The 18473-nt window shown below is 42.5% G+C and overlaps 1 protein-coding gene across 2 annotated transcripts in view; it reads left to right on the forward strand.

Annotated features, from left to right (window-relative positions):
- Positions 1–18473, forward strand: part of Dchs2 (dachsous cadherin-related 2) — a 208027-nt gene that overhangs the window by 93743 nt on the left and 95811 nt on the right. For both annotated transcript variants that reach the window (XM_017591290.3, XM_006232535.5), the window contains exon 2: positions 10582–10773. In XM_017591290.3, the coding sequence (XP_017446779.1) occupies positions 10582–10773 (192 nt within the window). The remainder of the gene's footprint in view (positions 1–10581; positions 10774–18473) is intronic.

An 18473-nucleotide genomic window follows, 5' to 3' on the forward strand; every position in this document is an offset into this window, starting at 1 on the left:
CCCCTTTCCCATCAACCAATAGTTTCATGTCTTGCTGTCGACTGAAAATGTCATGAAATGAGCTAGACACCCTTATATGTGGGATTTCAGGCAGTATGCAGAGGGCCTAACGTGAAAGAAATGGGCTCTGTACATAGTTTATCTTAGGGAAACATTTAGAGTAACACAAGGGATCTCCTTACACCTAAATGTCTCCTAGGTGTCCATTCCTCAGCTGGCAAGACATCACAGTGCTTCAATGAGTGTGTGGAGGTCTGAATGAGAGAAGCTTCCATAGTAGCTCAATTTGTGGAACTGCTTGGGCAAGATTAGATGTGGTCTTCTTGGAGCGGGTGTGTCTGGGTGGGCTTTTGAAGTTTTAAGAGCTCCTGACAGGCCCAATTTCTGTCTCTCTGCCTGCAACTTTTGAGTCAGAAATACACTCTCAGCTACTGCTCCGACCATGCTGCCTGCTGCTTCCCATTGGAATGTCCACGGCCTCAGCCTCTGAAACTGTAAGCAAGCCTCCAAGCAAATATTTCCTTTTGGAACTTGCCTTGGTCTGATGTCTCCTGACAGCAATAGAAGAGTGACTGAGGTAGAATATGACACCCATTTCTATGTTACATTTGCTAATGTACTATGTCTTTACTTTGTCCATTCTCAAAATCATCTGAAGCCATTAGGAAAACTGTACAAAATTCAGCAAGACGTAATAAAATTAAAGGAACAAAGAGATCACCACTTGGGAGGCAGAGGAACGAGGATAGTTTGAAGACAGCCTGGTCTACACAGTGAGTTCCAGGATAGTCTGAGCTGGATCGTGAGACTATGTCAAAACAAACAAACAAACAAAAAAAAACAAAGAAAGGAAGGGGGAAGAAAGAATAGGAAAGGAAGGAAAGAAAGGAAGGAGGAAGGAAAGAAAGGAGGGAGGGAGGAAGGAAAGTAAAGAAACAGGGAGATAATGTGGATTATAACAGTGAGATGGAACCAGGAAGAACATAGTTCCTGGAAGTAGACTGAAAAGCCAGGTGCATGTGTTCAGGCTGACACAAGCCCTGTCCCCTCTGCATCAGGGACAGCTCTGCTAGCCAGGAGAACAGCAGTTGGCTTTCCCTGTCCACGGAGACTTTCTCTGTTCCTCCTTATGAGCAGAAATGCAATAGAAAGAACCCAAATGCAGTGTTTATAAGGACTGTGCAGGTCTGCAGAAGTGGCCGGATGGAGCAAGGCTATGCAGCCTATGCTGCTGTACCCTTCCCCATCTGGGACAGCTTTGTCCTCCAGGAGAGTGGAACTGCTCACATGAGCTCAAGTTTCCAAACAGCTGTGAAACCTGGAGCTGTTAGCTGTGTTCTAGAAGGCTGGGGTCACCACTGTCACCTCAGAGTTTGCATTGCCCAAGCACCTGTAGGATGATGTCATTATGCCGCAAGGAAGGTCCAGGATAAGGTGAAGCCTATCATTGGATGAGAAGGAAAGGTAGGCAGGGCAAAGTCTAGGAAGGAGGGAGGAGGAGGAGCTAGGGAAGGAAGATGGAGACAGAGGAGGAAGATGATTCCGATCCAGGTGGTCTAGGTCAATTTTATTTTGCCTAGGTGGGTGGTTCCTATCTTTATTAACTGGTAGTGAATTTATTCTGTGGATAGAGATTGAGGATTTAACATGTAAATCTAATTGTTAAACTACAAGTTTCAGAAGTTTTTATTTTACCGGGCTATAGGGGATGTGAATAAAGTTCCCGGCAAGCAGAGAGACAACCTGTCTCACTCAGTTCTGGAGGCTGTGCTAGGCTATAGAATGCCTGGGGATAGCATAGCGTGTTGCCACACTAGAACAGCCCGTGGAACGTGATGTGTGTGTCAGGTATGGTAACAACCCACCAAGGGGACAGTGTGTGAAAATGGCTGGCAGAGAAATAGCCGGAGCACGCGCCTTCCACGGTTCTGTGCAGAGTGGGAACACACGGGTACCGGTAGCTACCTATCCATTTTTTATTTTTACCACAACAGGCACCCACTTTGCCTTCCTAGGCATGGTCTTCTGCATTGCAAACAGATCCCTGTCTGTGCTTCTTTCTTGGACTATGTCCTTCAGGGTGAGGACCTCTGTTTTCAAACCTGGGGTGTCCCCTTGCTTCTCAAAATACAGGTAGTAACAGCAGGCCTAAAAGCCAAGGTGATATGGTTCAAATTTATGACCCTTATCCCCCCCAAAGAGAAACATAAACACGAATCCTTTGGGGCAGTTTCCCAAATCCAGCTCTTCTCTGTGGACCTCGCAGGTGTTTCAGGCTCTCCTTCGTGGGTGGAGGGAGAGGATGGCTCTTGGGGCTCACAGAACAGAGGAGCTAATTTGGGTCTATAAATGGAAAAGATCTCCATAAAACTGTACAAAAACATATCTTTAAGAAATGAACATTTCCCAGGCTCCTGCCCCAAGAGAGAACACCTGCTAGCATTTGGCATGCTACTCACATTTTTATTTTTGGGGAAAATAGTGAAGTTTACATAACGTACACATGGCCTTCTGTCCTGAGCTAGGGCACCTGCAGAAGGGAATGAGTTTTAGCTTTCAGCAGGTCATATAGCACCAAGTGGTGGCCCATTCCCTTTGGTTGTCACTGGAAGCACAGGTGGAGAGAGAGAGAGAGAGAGAGAGAGAGAGAGAGAGAGAGAGAGAGAGAGAGAGAGAGAGAGTAAGTATCTGGTGATTGTCCTTTGTTGGGGACATGAGTGTCACCCTCCCCTTTGGGTTCCTACTGCTGTACTGTCCAACCCATCTGGTATCAGGAAGGTGTTGAGAGGTCAGGGGAGGTGCCTGGCTGGGCTGCCCCTCTGGCCTGTTCTTTGGCTTCTATATAGGCATACAAAAATAAACCTGGCCACTCCTTGGAGAAATAAATGTTCATTGCATTTTTTGGAGCTCTTTTTCTGTTCAATACTTTGTCTCCTGTTACAAGCCCAACACTGAATTCTCCAATGAGTCTTTGGTTCTAGAGTGTAGGGGAGGAGGAAGTCCCCCATACCCTGGAGAGCATAAAGACCAAAGGGCCACTGGGGCATGGCTACATGAGGGATGCCATCTTGCCAGCATACCAGCTCCGTTGTTCTAAAGAGTGTCAGTGGAGATATACCTCAATGGTAGAGGACTTACCTGACATGCGAGGCTCTGGGTTCATTCTCCTGAGCCTCACAAAGCAAGCCAAGAGATGCCAATGCTATCAGCATTGTGTTTCTTGTGTTTCTTTCACACCTGTCCTTTTTATGCTGGACAAGGCACTGCACTCACTTTGGCCAAATAAACAGGTGGCCAATTACCGACCAATTACCAGTTTATTTAGGCTTAATGTTTCGTCCCATGCCTACCTTTTCTTCCACAGTCTTCCTCCTATGGAATTACTTTTAGTTTTGAAAAACAAAACAAAATTCATTTGTTTCATTTCCATTGATTATCTAACATTTAGTCCCCCCCCCCGTGTGTGTTCATGTAAGCATTTGTGTGTTTGCTCCTGTATGTGCAGACCAGAGGTTGAGGTTGAGTCACTTGCTTTCCACTGTATTTTTTTTTTTTTTGAGGCAGAGTCTCTCACTCAACATGAAGCTCACTCCTCAGCAAGACTGGCTGGCCAGCAAGCTTCCAGAATCCTCCTGTCTCTGCCTCCCCAGTGCTGCGATCACAGGCGTGGGCTGCCACATTTTGTTTTTCATGGGTCCTGGGATTGCAAACTCAGGTCTTCACAGACAGCAAGAACTTTAATGACTGAGTCATCTCACAGTCTTTATTTTTGAAATTTATTTTTTCACTGGAGATAGTTTTTTTTATATAAGTGGTATATTTTAAATATTACTTTTAATTGGCTTTTTAAAAAACATAGTAATGAAGGTATTATATATATATAGTTTTAATATCGGTTTTAAATTCTATCTTATGTATGGATTATAATTTAATAATTTGTTAGACATTTGAATTCTAGAACAATGCTATATTTTACTTCTCAGTGCAAGTCCCTCTTTATATAGCCCTAGAAGTATATGGAATCACAGAGGTGGATGCTTTTTGATGTGGGAAAATGTTTAGCAATGTAGAAGAGGTTATTCTCTTTGTAGGCTATAGAAATTACTGGCTATTTGATTCATCTTTTCTACTGATCATTATTCTAACAATTGCCAATTTGCAGCACAAAATGTTTCCTTTAACATTAATTTGATTGTTAGTGAAATTGAGTCTCCTAATATTTATTTCTGTGACTTGTTTGTTCATGTCCTTGGTATATTCTTTCTCTCCCTCATATTGGGAAATGTATGCAATTTTCCTTTTTAAAGACCTGTTTCTAGTAAGGTTCGTGTGTGTGTCCATGTGCGTGTGTCCATGGGCGTGTGCGTGTGCATGTGTGTGTGTGTGTGTGTGTGTGTGTGTGTGTGTGTGTGTGTGTGTGGTTTGTTGCAGATATCATATATAATTTATCTTTAAACTTTTTATGTGCTTATCAAATAGACTACTATATACATAATCATTTTTGACCCTTTTCCTTTCTGATTTTTGTCTGTTTTGTTTATTTGTGAAATCCCCTTTACCTTCAAATTTCTCTCCAGTCTAAGGCTCAGCCAAATATATATTTACACATTAAATGATCTCATTGTTTGCACTTAACATCTGTATAGAATTTGTTTCAGCATGAGGATAATATCAAACTTGATTTATTTTCCCTCCATGTGCTTTGCCAATTTTTTTTTAGCAATTATGTGGATAACCCCAAATTCCTTGGTGGTTTCCTTTGTAATTGTACAAAAAAAATGTAGTCTTACCAGGATCTGTCACAGACCTTGCTTTTGGGTTCATTGATCTGCCTGCCAGTTCTTTTTATAGACCGTGTTGTTTCCAGTGTTTTGCAGCAAGGCATAGAACAAGTCACCCTCCTGACCCATTTGTTTGGGTAGTGTGACACGGGACGGTTAATAAGCAGTAGAATTAATAGTTCATTGATTTTACTGAACACGTAAGGCAATAAAACATGTCAGAACAATTTCTTGCCTATAACCGGAGCCTATTCCGTTTACCAAATCTGATAGCGAGTATCAACCTATTTGACAATGCATTTTAAGTCACGTAAAAATGCATTCTGTTTCCAGTCTCTTCCACAGGCCTCGAGGTTTGTCCTTGTCTTTTGCCTGCCTGATTTTAATTGTACCATTGTGATGGGTGTTGGTCTGAGATCTCTATAGTGATTAATAGTTTGTTTTAGGACTGAGAACCTTGTAGCTGGAGAGATGGCTCAGTGGTTAGAGCCATGCATGACTCTTACAGAAGACCCATATTCAACTCCCAGCATCCACATCAGGGAGCCAAACCTCCAACAACCAAGTAAAACTCCAGCTCCAACTTTGTCTACTCCCTCTTCTGGCCTCTGGGAGCATTGCATCCATGTGCACAAACCTGAACACAGACAAACACACACATACAATACACATAATTAGAAATTAAATTAATATTAAAAATTGTTTCTCATTGAGAGTTGATAAGTGATGTGCAATATTTTATTGATACGTATTTCCCCCATAGGTAAGTAGAACAGTAAAGAAAATTATTCTTAAGAATAATTTCATCTTACTTTATTTAGTTAATTAACGTCAAAGACAAAATCTGGCTATGTGCCAAGTAAAGTCAGACTGGCCTAGAACTCACTATGTCAGCCAACTGGCCCGAAGCGCACACTCCTTCTGCCTCATCCATACCTTGCTATGCTTGTGTCTTTTTTGTTTTCTGTTTGTTTTACACTCTGTGCGTGTACACGCACTCATGCCAAGGTTGTTCTGTCCTTCCTTCAACCATGTGGGTTCTGGGGCTCAAACTCAGTTGTTCAGGGTTGGCAGCAAGGTCATTGATCCACTGACCCATCTGGCTCACCCTGTGCTTACATCTTATAAACAACATTTGATCCATTCTCTCATGCAAGATGCATTTCAACTATGGTTCCTCTCTGTGTGACTAGGGCACCAGTGTTATGGTGCCCAAAGATGCGGTAAGAAGTGGGGGTAAATGTCACACATGCCATTGGGCTTAAATCCTAGCAGGGAAGAGACAGTGTTATCAACAAACAAATCAGAATCTGCACCAGTGTCTGGAGGAGCAGCGATTCTGGGAAGGTCACTCGGGAGTGGGTCAGCTTCCGGAACTTGCTGTTACACATCACCACCATTTTGATGCTCAAAACAACAAAACAATGGTTTCTCACATTTCCAGTGGGACAAACCCCAGCTCTGACAGGGCCTTGCTTCTCCGAGGGGTGTAGGAAGAGTCCTTTCTTTGTCTCCACCGTTTGGTGCCCTGCTGCTTTTCTGCCTGTAGCCACATGAGCCCAGCCTCTGCCATCATGTCAGCACGCCCTCTTCTGTCTGAGGTCTGCATCTGCCTCTCAAAGAACACTTGTCACTGAATTTAAGTTCACTGCCAAGGATAAACACCCCCAGACCTTTAAAGGAACCCCAGTTTGCCATATGAGGTGGCTGCTCTTTGATCTTATAAGGTAATTTTACAGGGTCCTTTGGGATGAGGACAGTCCTGTCTCTTTTTGGGATCAACCTTCTAGGTAGTCAGTATGAACTGAAGGGAGAAGTAGTTTCAATACGTAAGCATTTGCTTCAGCATCCAAAATCTGGGAAAGACCACAGAACTGGCAGGGCAACTGAGGCACGTCAGGGAGAAGAGAGCAGGCCAGACTGTAAGGGATGTGTTTCAATGAAGTGAAATGATTAGCTGTGGCTGACAGATACCTCAGAACATAAGGCAGGAAACCGATAACATTGCTTTTAGAGACTTGGCAAGGCAGCATCCACTGTTAGTGAACCTGCCAAAACTGTGTTCAGAGAGTGACATGCTTGCGTCACTGTGGTCCTCAACATTGGATCCAACCTCCGCTGGGGGATTACTGTCTTGGTTTAGATATGGGATCAGTAGACAGCTAACTGCTTCAAATGCAATAATTTGTTTTGTGATTCCTTTTTATTTTCTGTTTGAAGTTCTGTGGACGCATGTGTAATGTCAGACCTTGGTTTCTTTCAAAAACAAAAAAACAAAACAAACAAACAAAAAACCACACGCTTGCTATTTCACCAAAAGTTGTTATCTAAAGGTTTTCCCAGAACCCCCATCCCTTAGTAGAGGAATCTGGAGTTTTTCTAAAAACAAATTTGTCACCCATTTAAATGATCAGGTAAAGAGCATTAATACCAACAAGAACAACACTCTCCATCTTTGCTAGGATGAATGTCTAGGAATGTGATTGTGAGGTGGCCTCTGATGTTGGGGAGCAGACATTCCCATGCAGAAGGGGGCTTTCTGGATATGAAGCATTCAGACACGACCATTTCTCACAGCTGCTAATGATCTCGAAAAACCCCCAGACTTCCAAAGACAACAGATACATCCTCTAAAACCATGTGGTCTTTGCAAGCACATTGGCTAGATTGGAAGGCGAGGATGGATGATAAAATCATGTCTGCTTTCAGTAGCATGTATGAAGGAGTGTTTGGGCTTACGGGAACATTTTGCTTTCAAGACACTTCTCAGTCCAAACCCACAAGGGCCATTTTTTTTTGGAGGGTGTGCTCTCAGGGCGGAATCCTTATTCAACATTAATATGAAGATGCTGATAAGAATTCTCTAGCTCCCAGGAAGCTAGTAACAGGAGAAGGGTGCTCATAATCTGTAAGTTCCTTAATGTCTCAATTACATCTGTGGAAAATCAAATTCAATGAGAATAGTTATGAGTTAGAGTGAATTTAAAGTAAACCCATCAACTTTGGGTGGGGAAGAGTGAGTGAGATGGCATGGGAGAGGGAGAAGGAGCTTGAGTGTGCTGGGATCAGCTCCAGGATAAATCCAGAGATGCTGTCCTCCCAGTTCTTCTAACCGTTCAGCTCCACCCCCAGATTGTATTAGCATGAGCAGCTCCCTGCTTTGATATCAGTGGTGGTCTCCAGAGAGGCATGTCATGTCACCTCGATTCCTAACTCATCAAGGTTTCTTCCTGAGGTGTTAAGGAAGAAGTTTTCATTTTCTGTTTTTCAAATTGCCCCATCAGTCAATGGATACTGGGCATCGCAAGCCTCATATAAATGCTAAGACAATTCTAGGCAACCAAGATCCATCACCAGGAAGCTGGTTATGCTGCTAGAACAACAGGTAAGTATTTCTAGGGGGTGGTGGAGAGCAGAGGGGGCGAGCACTCTCATTTTATGGTTCTGAGCTCAGATTCTGAAACATTAGCACAAACTAAGTCCTGTATTCTTTCTAACTTTGGATCTCTTAAATTTTTCTCTGCCAGAAGTCCCCATGAGAAAAAAAAACCCATAAAGTGGAAACAGGGAACATGTTTTCATATGAGCCAAAATACTTGGTCATACATGCTATTAAAGGCTGAGAATGGGTTTTAGAATTCCGTTTGGTGCATTTGTCTTCTAATGCAGCCAAAATTATCGAGAAGACCACATGGCCTTAGAGGGTGTGCTTGTTGTCTTTGGGAACCAGAGGTTACTCAGTTTTTAAAAGCTGTTAGCTTGGAACAGACCGAATGGATTATAGGGGGACTTTGTGGGTTTTCTGGTTCCATCCAGATAGTGAAAAGAGTAACTTAAAAATGTGTTAGCTGGTCACAGAGGACGGATGATTTCGCCAGAAAGCGAGAGACATGATGTGGAGATAGATGTAAAGGGCCCAAAGAAAGGGAGGAAGGGAGGGAGGGAGGGAGACAGACAGACAGACAGACAGACAGACAGACAGACCACTTGTACTTGAGTATCATTGGCAAGGGGGCCAGGTAGCCCGTTGCCATGGAGCTTGCTCTCTGAAGTTTAAGTAGGATGCCAGGTGGATTTTTGTAAAAAACACTGAAGTATGCCACTCAAACACCACCAGTGTCACACGTCATTGATCCACTCGAGGCAGCATGTTGCAAAGTGTAGGCTGGTGGAGAACTGTTTGTGTGTGTGTGTGTGTGTGTGTGTGTGTGTGCATGTGTATGTGTGTCTATGTGTGTGTGCATGTGTGTGTGTCTGTGTGTGTGCATGTGTGTGTGTCTATGTGTGTCTGTGTCTGTGTGTGTGCATGTATGTGTGTGTGCATGTGTGCATGTGTGCATGTGTGTGTCTGTGTCTGTGTGTGTGCACGTGTGTGTGTCTGTGTCTGTGTGTGTGCATGTGTGCATGTGTGCATGTATGTGTGTGTCTGTGTGTGTCTGTGTCTGTGTGTGTGCATGTGTGTGTGTCTGTGTCTGTGTGTGTGCATGCGTGCGTGCATACGTGTGTGTGTGTGCACGTGCGTGTGTGCGTGCGAGTGTATCATTTCGAAAGTGTGGCAATCAAGGGACCAATGATCACTCAGACTGATGAAAATGCCTCTTTTACTCTAAGTGCCATTTAGATGCTTACTGCTATTAATTGGGTTAAAAAAATCAAAGGAATTAAACATGAGCCTGCAGGTTTAGGAGTTTGGTACTTCACATAATCTGTTATGCATCTCATTACTCAAAGCCTCTCTCCCTTCATCTCTAGTTTCCTTTTCTGTAATTTTACTTACCTCTGGTCGGCTGGTCTGAAAATGTTAACAGAAAATTCTAGAAATAAACACAAGTTTTTAATGGTTATTCTTAGTATTTGTAATGGAATCTTGATTGTTTTCTTCCTACCAAGTGCAGTAAATCATCTCCCTGACCATAACACATCTTCTCTGCTTGGTTATTGGTTATTATTGTTAATTCCTCATTGCACTGCGTGGCCACCATCGTGCACATATAGGAAAGAGCCTAACGTTTGGCACCACGTGGTTTCAGGCATTCACTGTGGGCATTTGGCCTTCATCCCCTTGGGTGAGGAGTGTCTATGGTATGTGCAATATAATCAGTTAAAATAAAGGCTTTCGTAGTTCTGTTGGGCTGACCACAAGACTGCCAACAAAAGTATCATGTATGGAATAAGAACGAGCAGACTTTCCCTGAGCGGCCACCGCCATATGTCCATGCACTGCTTTAGTGAGCAGTGGCAGACTGGCATTCCATCCTCCTGTGCCCCCTGGACAGGAGCTGCAGAGCCAGTCCCTAGCAGCATGGCTATGTAGGGCTCTGACTGGGACATCCCTTCTGAGTGGAAACCTGCCTAACTCTAAGTTGGATTTTAAACTGACAGTGGTTTTCTAGAAACCACACCCCTTACTTCTTTTGCCTGGCTTCTTTTGTTGGTGTTCACGTAGCTGCTTCCAAATACACTGAGTGAAACAGCAGATGTCTGTAGGGTTTTGTAGCCATACGAATGTGTATAGATCCTTGCATTTAGACAAGATCCCTCAGGTATAGTGAAAGGAAGTAAGAGTGTGTGGGGCTGGACCCCGAGACCTTGACCCTTTAATTAGAGTGGGCCAAGAAGGTGAAAAAGAGAGTTTTCCTATGGAGAAGGAGGCTGAAGACTTGTCAGGCAGGAAAGCAGGACAGGGAGAGCTTATCCCAAGCTCTGCTTCCTGAACAACCTCGGGATCTGTGAAGCATCATGTTTCACGCTTAGGTAACGGACTGACAGTACATTCACTAACCTCCCTCCTGTCTTACAGGTAAAAGCCTCGGACGCAGATGCAGGGCTCTACGGCTTAGTCCAGTATTCTCTTTATGATGGATTCCAAAGCTATGAAGCACCTCCAGCATTCCAGATCGACCCGCAGGATGGCCGCATCTGTGTGTCCCAAGACATAGACAGGGAAAGGGATCCGGGCACCTTTGATCTGCTGGTAAAAGCTAAGGATGGGGTAAGCCTTTCAGCCCAAAACACCAAACAAGACACACTGAGCACACAAAAACATGGTAATGCCTGCTGACCGTTACCTCACTGTGTTCCACCTCACCACCACTTCCCTCTAAAGCCATTTTATCATCAATAAGTATTTCTAACAGATAATGACTTTAAGTAAAGCATAGCTTCCATACATGGTGGGTCAATCTTTGATGGTCTAATATCCATGCTATACTAAAGGTGCTGGATAATCTAATTATATCTTTTAATAATTGGTATGTTTGGATTCACATTCAAGGGGAACCACACATTAATACAATTTATAGAACCCCCGAGTTCCCACCCTGGCCTTACCCTTCCCATGGCGTTTTTAACATCAGGTCACTTGTCCCGTGTATATTTTCCACATGCCGAATGTGGTTGATTGCATTCTTTAGGTTGTTTTAATTTGCTCATTTACTCTCACCATTGCCTGTGCATTGGCATTCAGCACAAGACGCTGTGAGTGGTTTCAGGTTTCTTTAGTGCCGTGTATTTCCTACCGTGTCAGCAGAATGGCTTTTCCCTAAGTCTATTATTCCTTTTGCATTTACTATATGAGCCACTTCAGCACTAATGTTATTACGTCAACCATTTATTACCCTGAAAAATAATTCAAAGGGGAAGGGGAAGAAAATCTCTCTTTCTCTCCCTCCTTCCATTTCTCCCTCCCCCCTCTCCCTTCCTCCCTCCCTCCCTCCTTCTTTCCCTCTCTCCCTCTCTCTCCCTCTTTTCTTTTTTTTTTTAGAGCTAATAAATGCAAACATTTAATTGGTGCTGGCTTACAGTTTCAGAGTTTCAGTTCATTATCATCATGGCAGGAAACATGGCAGAGTCCAGTCAGACATTGTGCTGGAGAAGGATCCAAAGGCATGCAGAAGGAGAATGACTCTTCTGCCCTGGGCAGAGCGTGAGCATTAGGAGCTCTCAAAGCCTGTCTACATAGTGACACACTTCCTTCAGCAAGGCCACAACTTCTAATAGTAGCACTTTGAATGGGCCCAATATATTCGAACCACTATATTCTACTCCCTAGCCCCCATTGGCTTCTTCAAACATAATGAGTCTGTGAGAGCCATACCTAGCCATAGAATAATGCTAAACATATTTAGTCCAACTTCAAATGTCCCAAAGTCTCTAACAGTCTCTACAGTGTTAAAAGTCCAAAATTCAAAGTCTCTTCTGAGATTCACCTAATCACTTAATTGTAATCCCTTATAAAATCAAAATAAAAAAATCACATCACAGAACTTCAGCATCAAAGGATATATATTATCACTCTAAACCATCATAGTTCTCCCTCTTTTCAGTTTGTAGAATTGGTCATTTGATGCTCTAACTGATCCCAAAGGTGACTAATGTGTTTTATTTCCTGTTTTGAATATAAACTTTTTGATCTTATATGTCCAACAGATTCAAGACACAGCTAACCTTAGAATTTTTTAAACTTCTTTTTCATTTATGCGTGTGGTTGTTCTTCCTGCATGAGTGTCTGTGTACCTTGTGCACGTCTCATGCCTGCAGAGGCCAGAGAGAGCGTAGGGCATTGGGTCTCCCTCAAATTGTATGTAGTTACAGATGGCTGCTAGGTGGATAGTGGATCACAAATGCTGGTCCTTTGAACAGCTGCTAGTGCTCCTAAGAGCTTAGCCATTTGGAGTTCACATTGACAGAGCTCTGCATACTGGAGGTACCTTTGATATTTTTCCTATACAAAAAGCAAGCAAGCAAGCAAACAAACAAAATAAAATTAAAACTTCCTAAGCTGCCAGTAAAAACACACCTAGAAAAATAACATAAATGTAGGGTGATGTCATTATGCAGGTGAAGGCAGGTACGAGATAGAATGAGGCCTGTCATTGGACGAGAAGGAAGGATGGGCAGGAGAAAAGTTTTAGAGAGGGGAGGAGACTGGAGCAAGAGAGGAGAGAGAAGTAGCTGAGAGAACATGGAGGCAGATGTTAAGATTCCTCTCTGCACATTTACAGGTTGTTACAAATGTTCTTAAGGGATGGATGTGTACAGGACTTTGTATGTCTAGATGAGCAAATTATACATTATCAATGGGATCAGAGGTTATTGTGTTGTGTGTTTTTTCATGTGGCGATTTAAGTTCAAGAGAGTGTGTGGTGGCTAGATATGCTAGCCTGTCACGAAATTGGGATGTGTATGTCTGGCATGGTGGCAGCCTGCCTTGGGAACTAGATGAGTAGAGAGATTGTTGCCAGGTTCAGAGAGTAGCCATTGGCAATGTGATATGGGATAGAGCAAAGCGAATGAGACGCTTTGCTGACTGAGATGAAGATGTCTAACAGAAGTCACGGGGCACTACGGTGTCGGATCTAGTGCGGGATAAAAGACAGCATTTATTTTAATTTTATAGCAACACATAAATCACAAATGTGTAGCTCAATAGATATTTGAAAACTAGGGACATTTTAGGAAGCAGATGAACTAACAATCTCTCTCATGACCCTTCCACTTCTAGTCCCTACCCCTCTCGTCCCCACCCTACACTTAACACGACCAATGTCTAACAGTACTGGCCTTTTATCTTTCACTGAATGGAAACATACATGTGTTTCCATATTCTTTGCTGAGCATTGCTTGGGACCATCTTTTATACTGTTGCATGTGACTATAATTTCCTCATTCTTATGGATCTGTTGTATATAGTGAATAAATCATAATTTTATGTTTTACAATGGATGATCTATTTTATGGTATTACAAATAGTCTTTCTATGAATACTCTTTCAAACTAAATGTATTTAAACATCTGAAACATAAATTGTTACAATATACATATTAATGAAGTAACATTAAATGTTTTAATACTTTTATATACTGTATATTTTTAAAAATTAGATTGACCATATTTACCTCCTCAAACATTTCTTCTGGCTTTGTGAAATATGTGCTAGATTAACATTGTCTATAGCCACTTCTCTGCACACCAGTTACCTTCTTCTGCCTGTCTCTAACTTGTACCCCAGTGATAAGCCTTTTAATATCACCTGCCCCTCCCTTTCATGCCTCTCAACCTTTTGTAAACAGCATCCTACCCTTATCTTATAAACTAATTTTTATATTTCCCATGCAAATGAGATCATGTAAATGAGGTCTTCCCGTGTTTCACTTATTTTACTTTATGTGAATATGTAATTATTTTTGTAATTATAATGTACTTATAATGTACCATCTCAAACAAACATCAGGTGTCCTGGCTCTTGCTCAGAGCCATCTTCACCTTCTATTTCCTTGAATGGATGAGCACACGTTTAAAGGTGGTCATGGTCCCATCCTTTGTGACCATGATGTTTACCTCCTTCAGGAGTGACTTCAGAGCTCTGTCCCCTAACCATCTTGCTTGCTGCCTGTCCACATAGATCACTTCTTTCTCTTTCTCCCTTTTTACCTCTTGCCTAGTGTCTGTCTTTTCTTCTCTGACCTAGGGGATTTTGGCTGTCCCATAATTCATTATTCATTCAGAGAAGGATGGGTTACTACAGCTGACAATTTTTAGGTCCTTTCCCTTTCCATACAAGATGTGTAGCCCATGGCTCAGGGCCACAAGAACACTGGGTGATAGAGTGAGACTTAAGAGGTAACCGCAGTCTTCACCTACTAATTGCTGCTTTCTTTCTCAGAGGAGAAACTACATCTGGAAACATGGTGGTTGAATATTTGCTTCCAGAAGCTTCCATAGATATTGATAGTGCTCAAGCATAGTGATAGACATTTGTTAGCCCAGGCTCGATAGGAGCCCAGTCCCCTGTGTGTGGAGCTTGCCCCATGTTAGTGTATTCTGGCTCGAAGTATACATACTGTCATGGAAATGGCCAGAAAATAGTTTCTTGTGTCTCTCAGCCACCCATCTGGTGGCCACTCTGACCTTCAAGGTTAATTTGACTTCCTCCTAAGCTTTGGTGGCCAGATAAAGAACTGGGCATCTGTGTAGAGATAGAAATGCCTTCAGTGAGAGATGCACACACCCCATTAAAGGTCACTGGGGGTCTATTCCCTTGAACCATCACCACAGCCCAGAGAGTATCATGCATCTTTGTAATTTAGTTATTCATCCCCTAAAAGGATCAATCCATAGGACCAAGATGCATTTCATTTTGGGAAAGACGTGGGACAAAGTTCCTGCCTTCTAAGTCTCTTTTCAGCTTCTCATGGTTGGAGGTAGCTCATCGGAGCTATTAGGCTTCCTGATCTTGATTCAGCTTAGGGCTGAAAGTGCCTACAACATTCCTCATGCATTCTTCAGAGTGTATAGGCAACTAGCAACACTAGTTGGCTTTTTCAGTGATAGGGTCCAAAATGGGAGGGACAGGAGATGAGAATATAAAGAAGACAGGACTGTTTGGGACAGAAGCTATTGTTCAGGTTCGTGGCTCATGTAAGGAAGCGTATTAAGTACACAGTCTCCTATACAATTTCCAGAGGCAGGATGGGATGCAGTCATCAGAAACTATCATACAATGAGGGAGGCCAATGTGAAGCTGATCAAAGAATGCAGCACAGGGAACAGAGACATCTCAAGGGCATCAGAGACCTAGCACACAGCAGCCTTGAGACTGATGGGAAAAGGTGGGTTCTCAGGATCTGAGCAGCTACTCCATGGAGCAGCCATAGGCTTTTACCAGCCTTACCAAGGTCATTCCTCCTTTAGAAGAGGAACTGTGTTCCTTCTGCACATATCAGGGCCTCAAGGAAAAGCTCCCAGGGCCCCCGGTTATTGCTGGCATTTCCAAGCATGTTCCTGACTTCAGACAAGGAACTAAGTTTCTTCTCCACATATCAGAACATCAGGGAAAGCCTTGGATCACCCCAGCCTGCAGCATTTCAGGTGTAGTATGTGAGTGTCTGCATGAATGTCCATGCACATATAATACATGCACATATACATATATTCATGTGTGAGCAGACACACACATGGGCATATGTCAGGTTAGCCCATGTCCTGTGTTACTGCATAATGTTTATGGAGTCCTGTGATAGATAAGCTCTGAGTTCCAAGAGGGTGAATGCTACATCTTCCAAAAACACTCAGAGCAGTGTTGACTAGCAGCATAAATTGCTCCAAACCAGGTCATCAAAAAGGTTGGTAACAATGGAGATAAAAATTGACATTGACTAAATAGGTAGCCTCTAAAAATAATCCAGACTGCATTCACAGGATAAGTCAGGTAAAGTTCAAAATGCTGTGGGAATTATGGCCATAATGAATTTATTTAAACAATAAACAACCTTGGCACATGTCCTTCAACTATTTAGAATCATCCTGAAAATTCGTAGTCTTCCCTTGGATTCTTTCATTTTGTAATAAATGACCCGTGTGTCCTTGGTAGAAAATTGCTGAGAATCCATTTGCAGGTGGTTCCTACGAGGTTTTTATCTATTGATAGAATAATTTTTCTTATGAAGCACCCTGGTTGTTCTGTGCATCTACACTCCTGCTCATTCATCTCTGTGATGACTGTCAATAAATAGCCTTAGCGCAGTCGCTTCTCCTTCTCCACAGACACCACATCTAAAACAGCCCGTTTCTGCTGCCGCAGCGCCTGCTATTTATCTCACGCACAGAGGAAGCTATGAAATTATATAATGGAACCACTTAATTGGATTGGCATTCAAGTTATTGTCTACAATTTAGCTCCACAATTTAATTATCCCATCCTTCTGTCTGAGCCTTGTATTTCTTTCTCTGATACATTTTCACAGACAAAGCCCTCAGTTTTTGGCATGCGTTTATCATTCTCTCCGCTCTTTTGCTACATCCTGAGTTCTACAGCTGAAATGTACCTCTGGGAATTTGTTTTTTAACCCCACTTCCCCCTTTGAGGCTTAAAGGAGGATTTTGACAGACAAATACTCAAGAGAGTAAATTGGCTTAGCTCCTCACCACCCTGTGTCTTCATGATAAGAGCTGGCTCTTGGAGTTGGGATTCATGGATATAATAATGGATATATATATATATATATATATATATATATATATATATATATGGTGGAATCCTAAACATAAACTTTCCGAATAAAGGGGACATTTGTTTATGTTGTACTGTCCTACATCATCCTGTTGTCTAAATTATTCAATTACTTGTCACTTTAAGATCTGTGTGTTTGTTTATGTGGTGTGTGTGTATGTGTGTGTGCATGTGAGTGCCAGTGACCTCAGAGAGCACTGGCTCACCTCTCCAGCCCCATACTGAGCTTCTTTTTCTAGTCTTCGTTCCACTGATGACTGCTCAATTTATCTGAGGACTGTGTCCTTGCCCAGTGTGCCAGCTAAGGTATTTGGGCCAAACCCAAAGTGTCCCTCCAGCTATTCATTTGTATGTAACAAGGATTGAATCTGACACATCTTAACATCATTCTTCTTCATTTTCATCTTCGAAAGCTTAGGTTTCCCCATGGCCATTACCCACTCTCTTACCCAAACTGTTCAGTTCAACTTTTAGCTTGAATCAATACTCCATTCACCACTTCCCTCTTCAAACCCATTTATTGCCACTCAGCACATCTTCACAGACTTTTGGTCTCTGGTTGTTCCTGTATCTCCTCCCTGTGATGGAATATTTTCAATAGCCTGTAGGCTGGAGAATGCTGATCCTTTCTACTCTTTAAGGCTAAGAAGTGCAGTAATTACAGTCTGAAGGTGGTTAGATGGCTGCCCTTCTGTCTTAGTTATTGTTCTATTAGTTACTTAGTTACTCTTCTATGGTGATAAGACACCATGCTCAAGGCAGTTTATAGAAAAAACATTTAATTTGGGCTCCTGGCTTGATAGAGTTAGAACCCATGATCATCATGGCAGAGAGCACTGGAGGCAGGTTAGCAGGCATGGAGCTAAATCAGTAGCTGAGATCACATCTTTATCCACAAGTGTCAAGGCCAGAGAGCTCACTGGGAATAGCATGAGCTTTTGAAACCTCAAAGCTCAACACCAGTGACTTCTTCTAATAAGGACACACCTTCTGATCCTTCTCAAAGAGTTCCATCAACTGAAGACCAAGTATTCAAGCCTATGAGTGCCCATTCAAACCATTTATATTACATTCTCCATTGAAAACCAATTCAATCTTGGAGCTTCTGCTTCAAGAATGTAGTGCAGAGATCCCCTTTTGTCCTGTGCTGTTTTGAACTCCCAATCACTTAATATTTTTGTACTTGGCCCCACTCATAATCTTCATGTCTACCACTTTATAAGTCAGCTATTCATCACTACAGCAACACATTAAAGATGATTAGCTTTTAAAAAGAAAAAAATTTATTGTGGCTCAGGGTTTGAAATTTTCAGTCTGTTAGAAGGGTTCTATTCTTTGGACTTCTGGAAAGATCAAAAACTCAGAGCAGAGGCACATAGTGGAACATTACCTCATGCTAGAGAAATAAGCCAGAATCCTATAATACCCTTTAAAAAACACATCCACAAGCCTACAATCTAAAGATCCACAGCCCCTCCAAACAGCACCACTGTGGAGACTAAGCCTTAAACAAGTAGATATTTGAAGGAATTTCAGCATCTGAATTCCATCAAACAATGTGCCTTACCAGGTTTTCGAGATTTTAGTAGAGCCGCCCAACACCAGCCTCCTCCTTCTTTGATTTCTCATTTGCAAGGATCATCACTTTCTCTGAAATCTTGATTCCAAGCACATTACCTTCT

This window comes from Rattus norvegicus, chromosome 2 (assembly GCF_036323735.1).
Source record: "Rattus norvegicus strain BN/NHsdMcwi chromosome 2, GRCr8, whole genome shotgun sequence".
Taxonomy (NCBI): domain Eukaryota; kingdom Metazoa; phylum Chordata; class Mammalia; order Rodentia; family Muridae; genus Rattus; species Rattus norvegicus.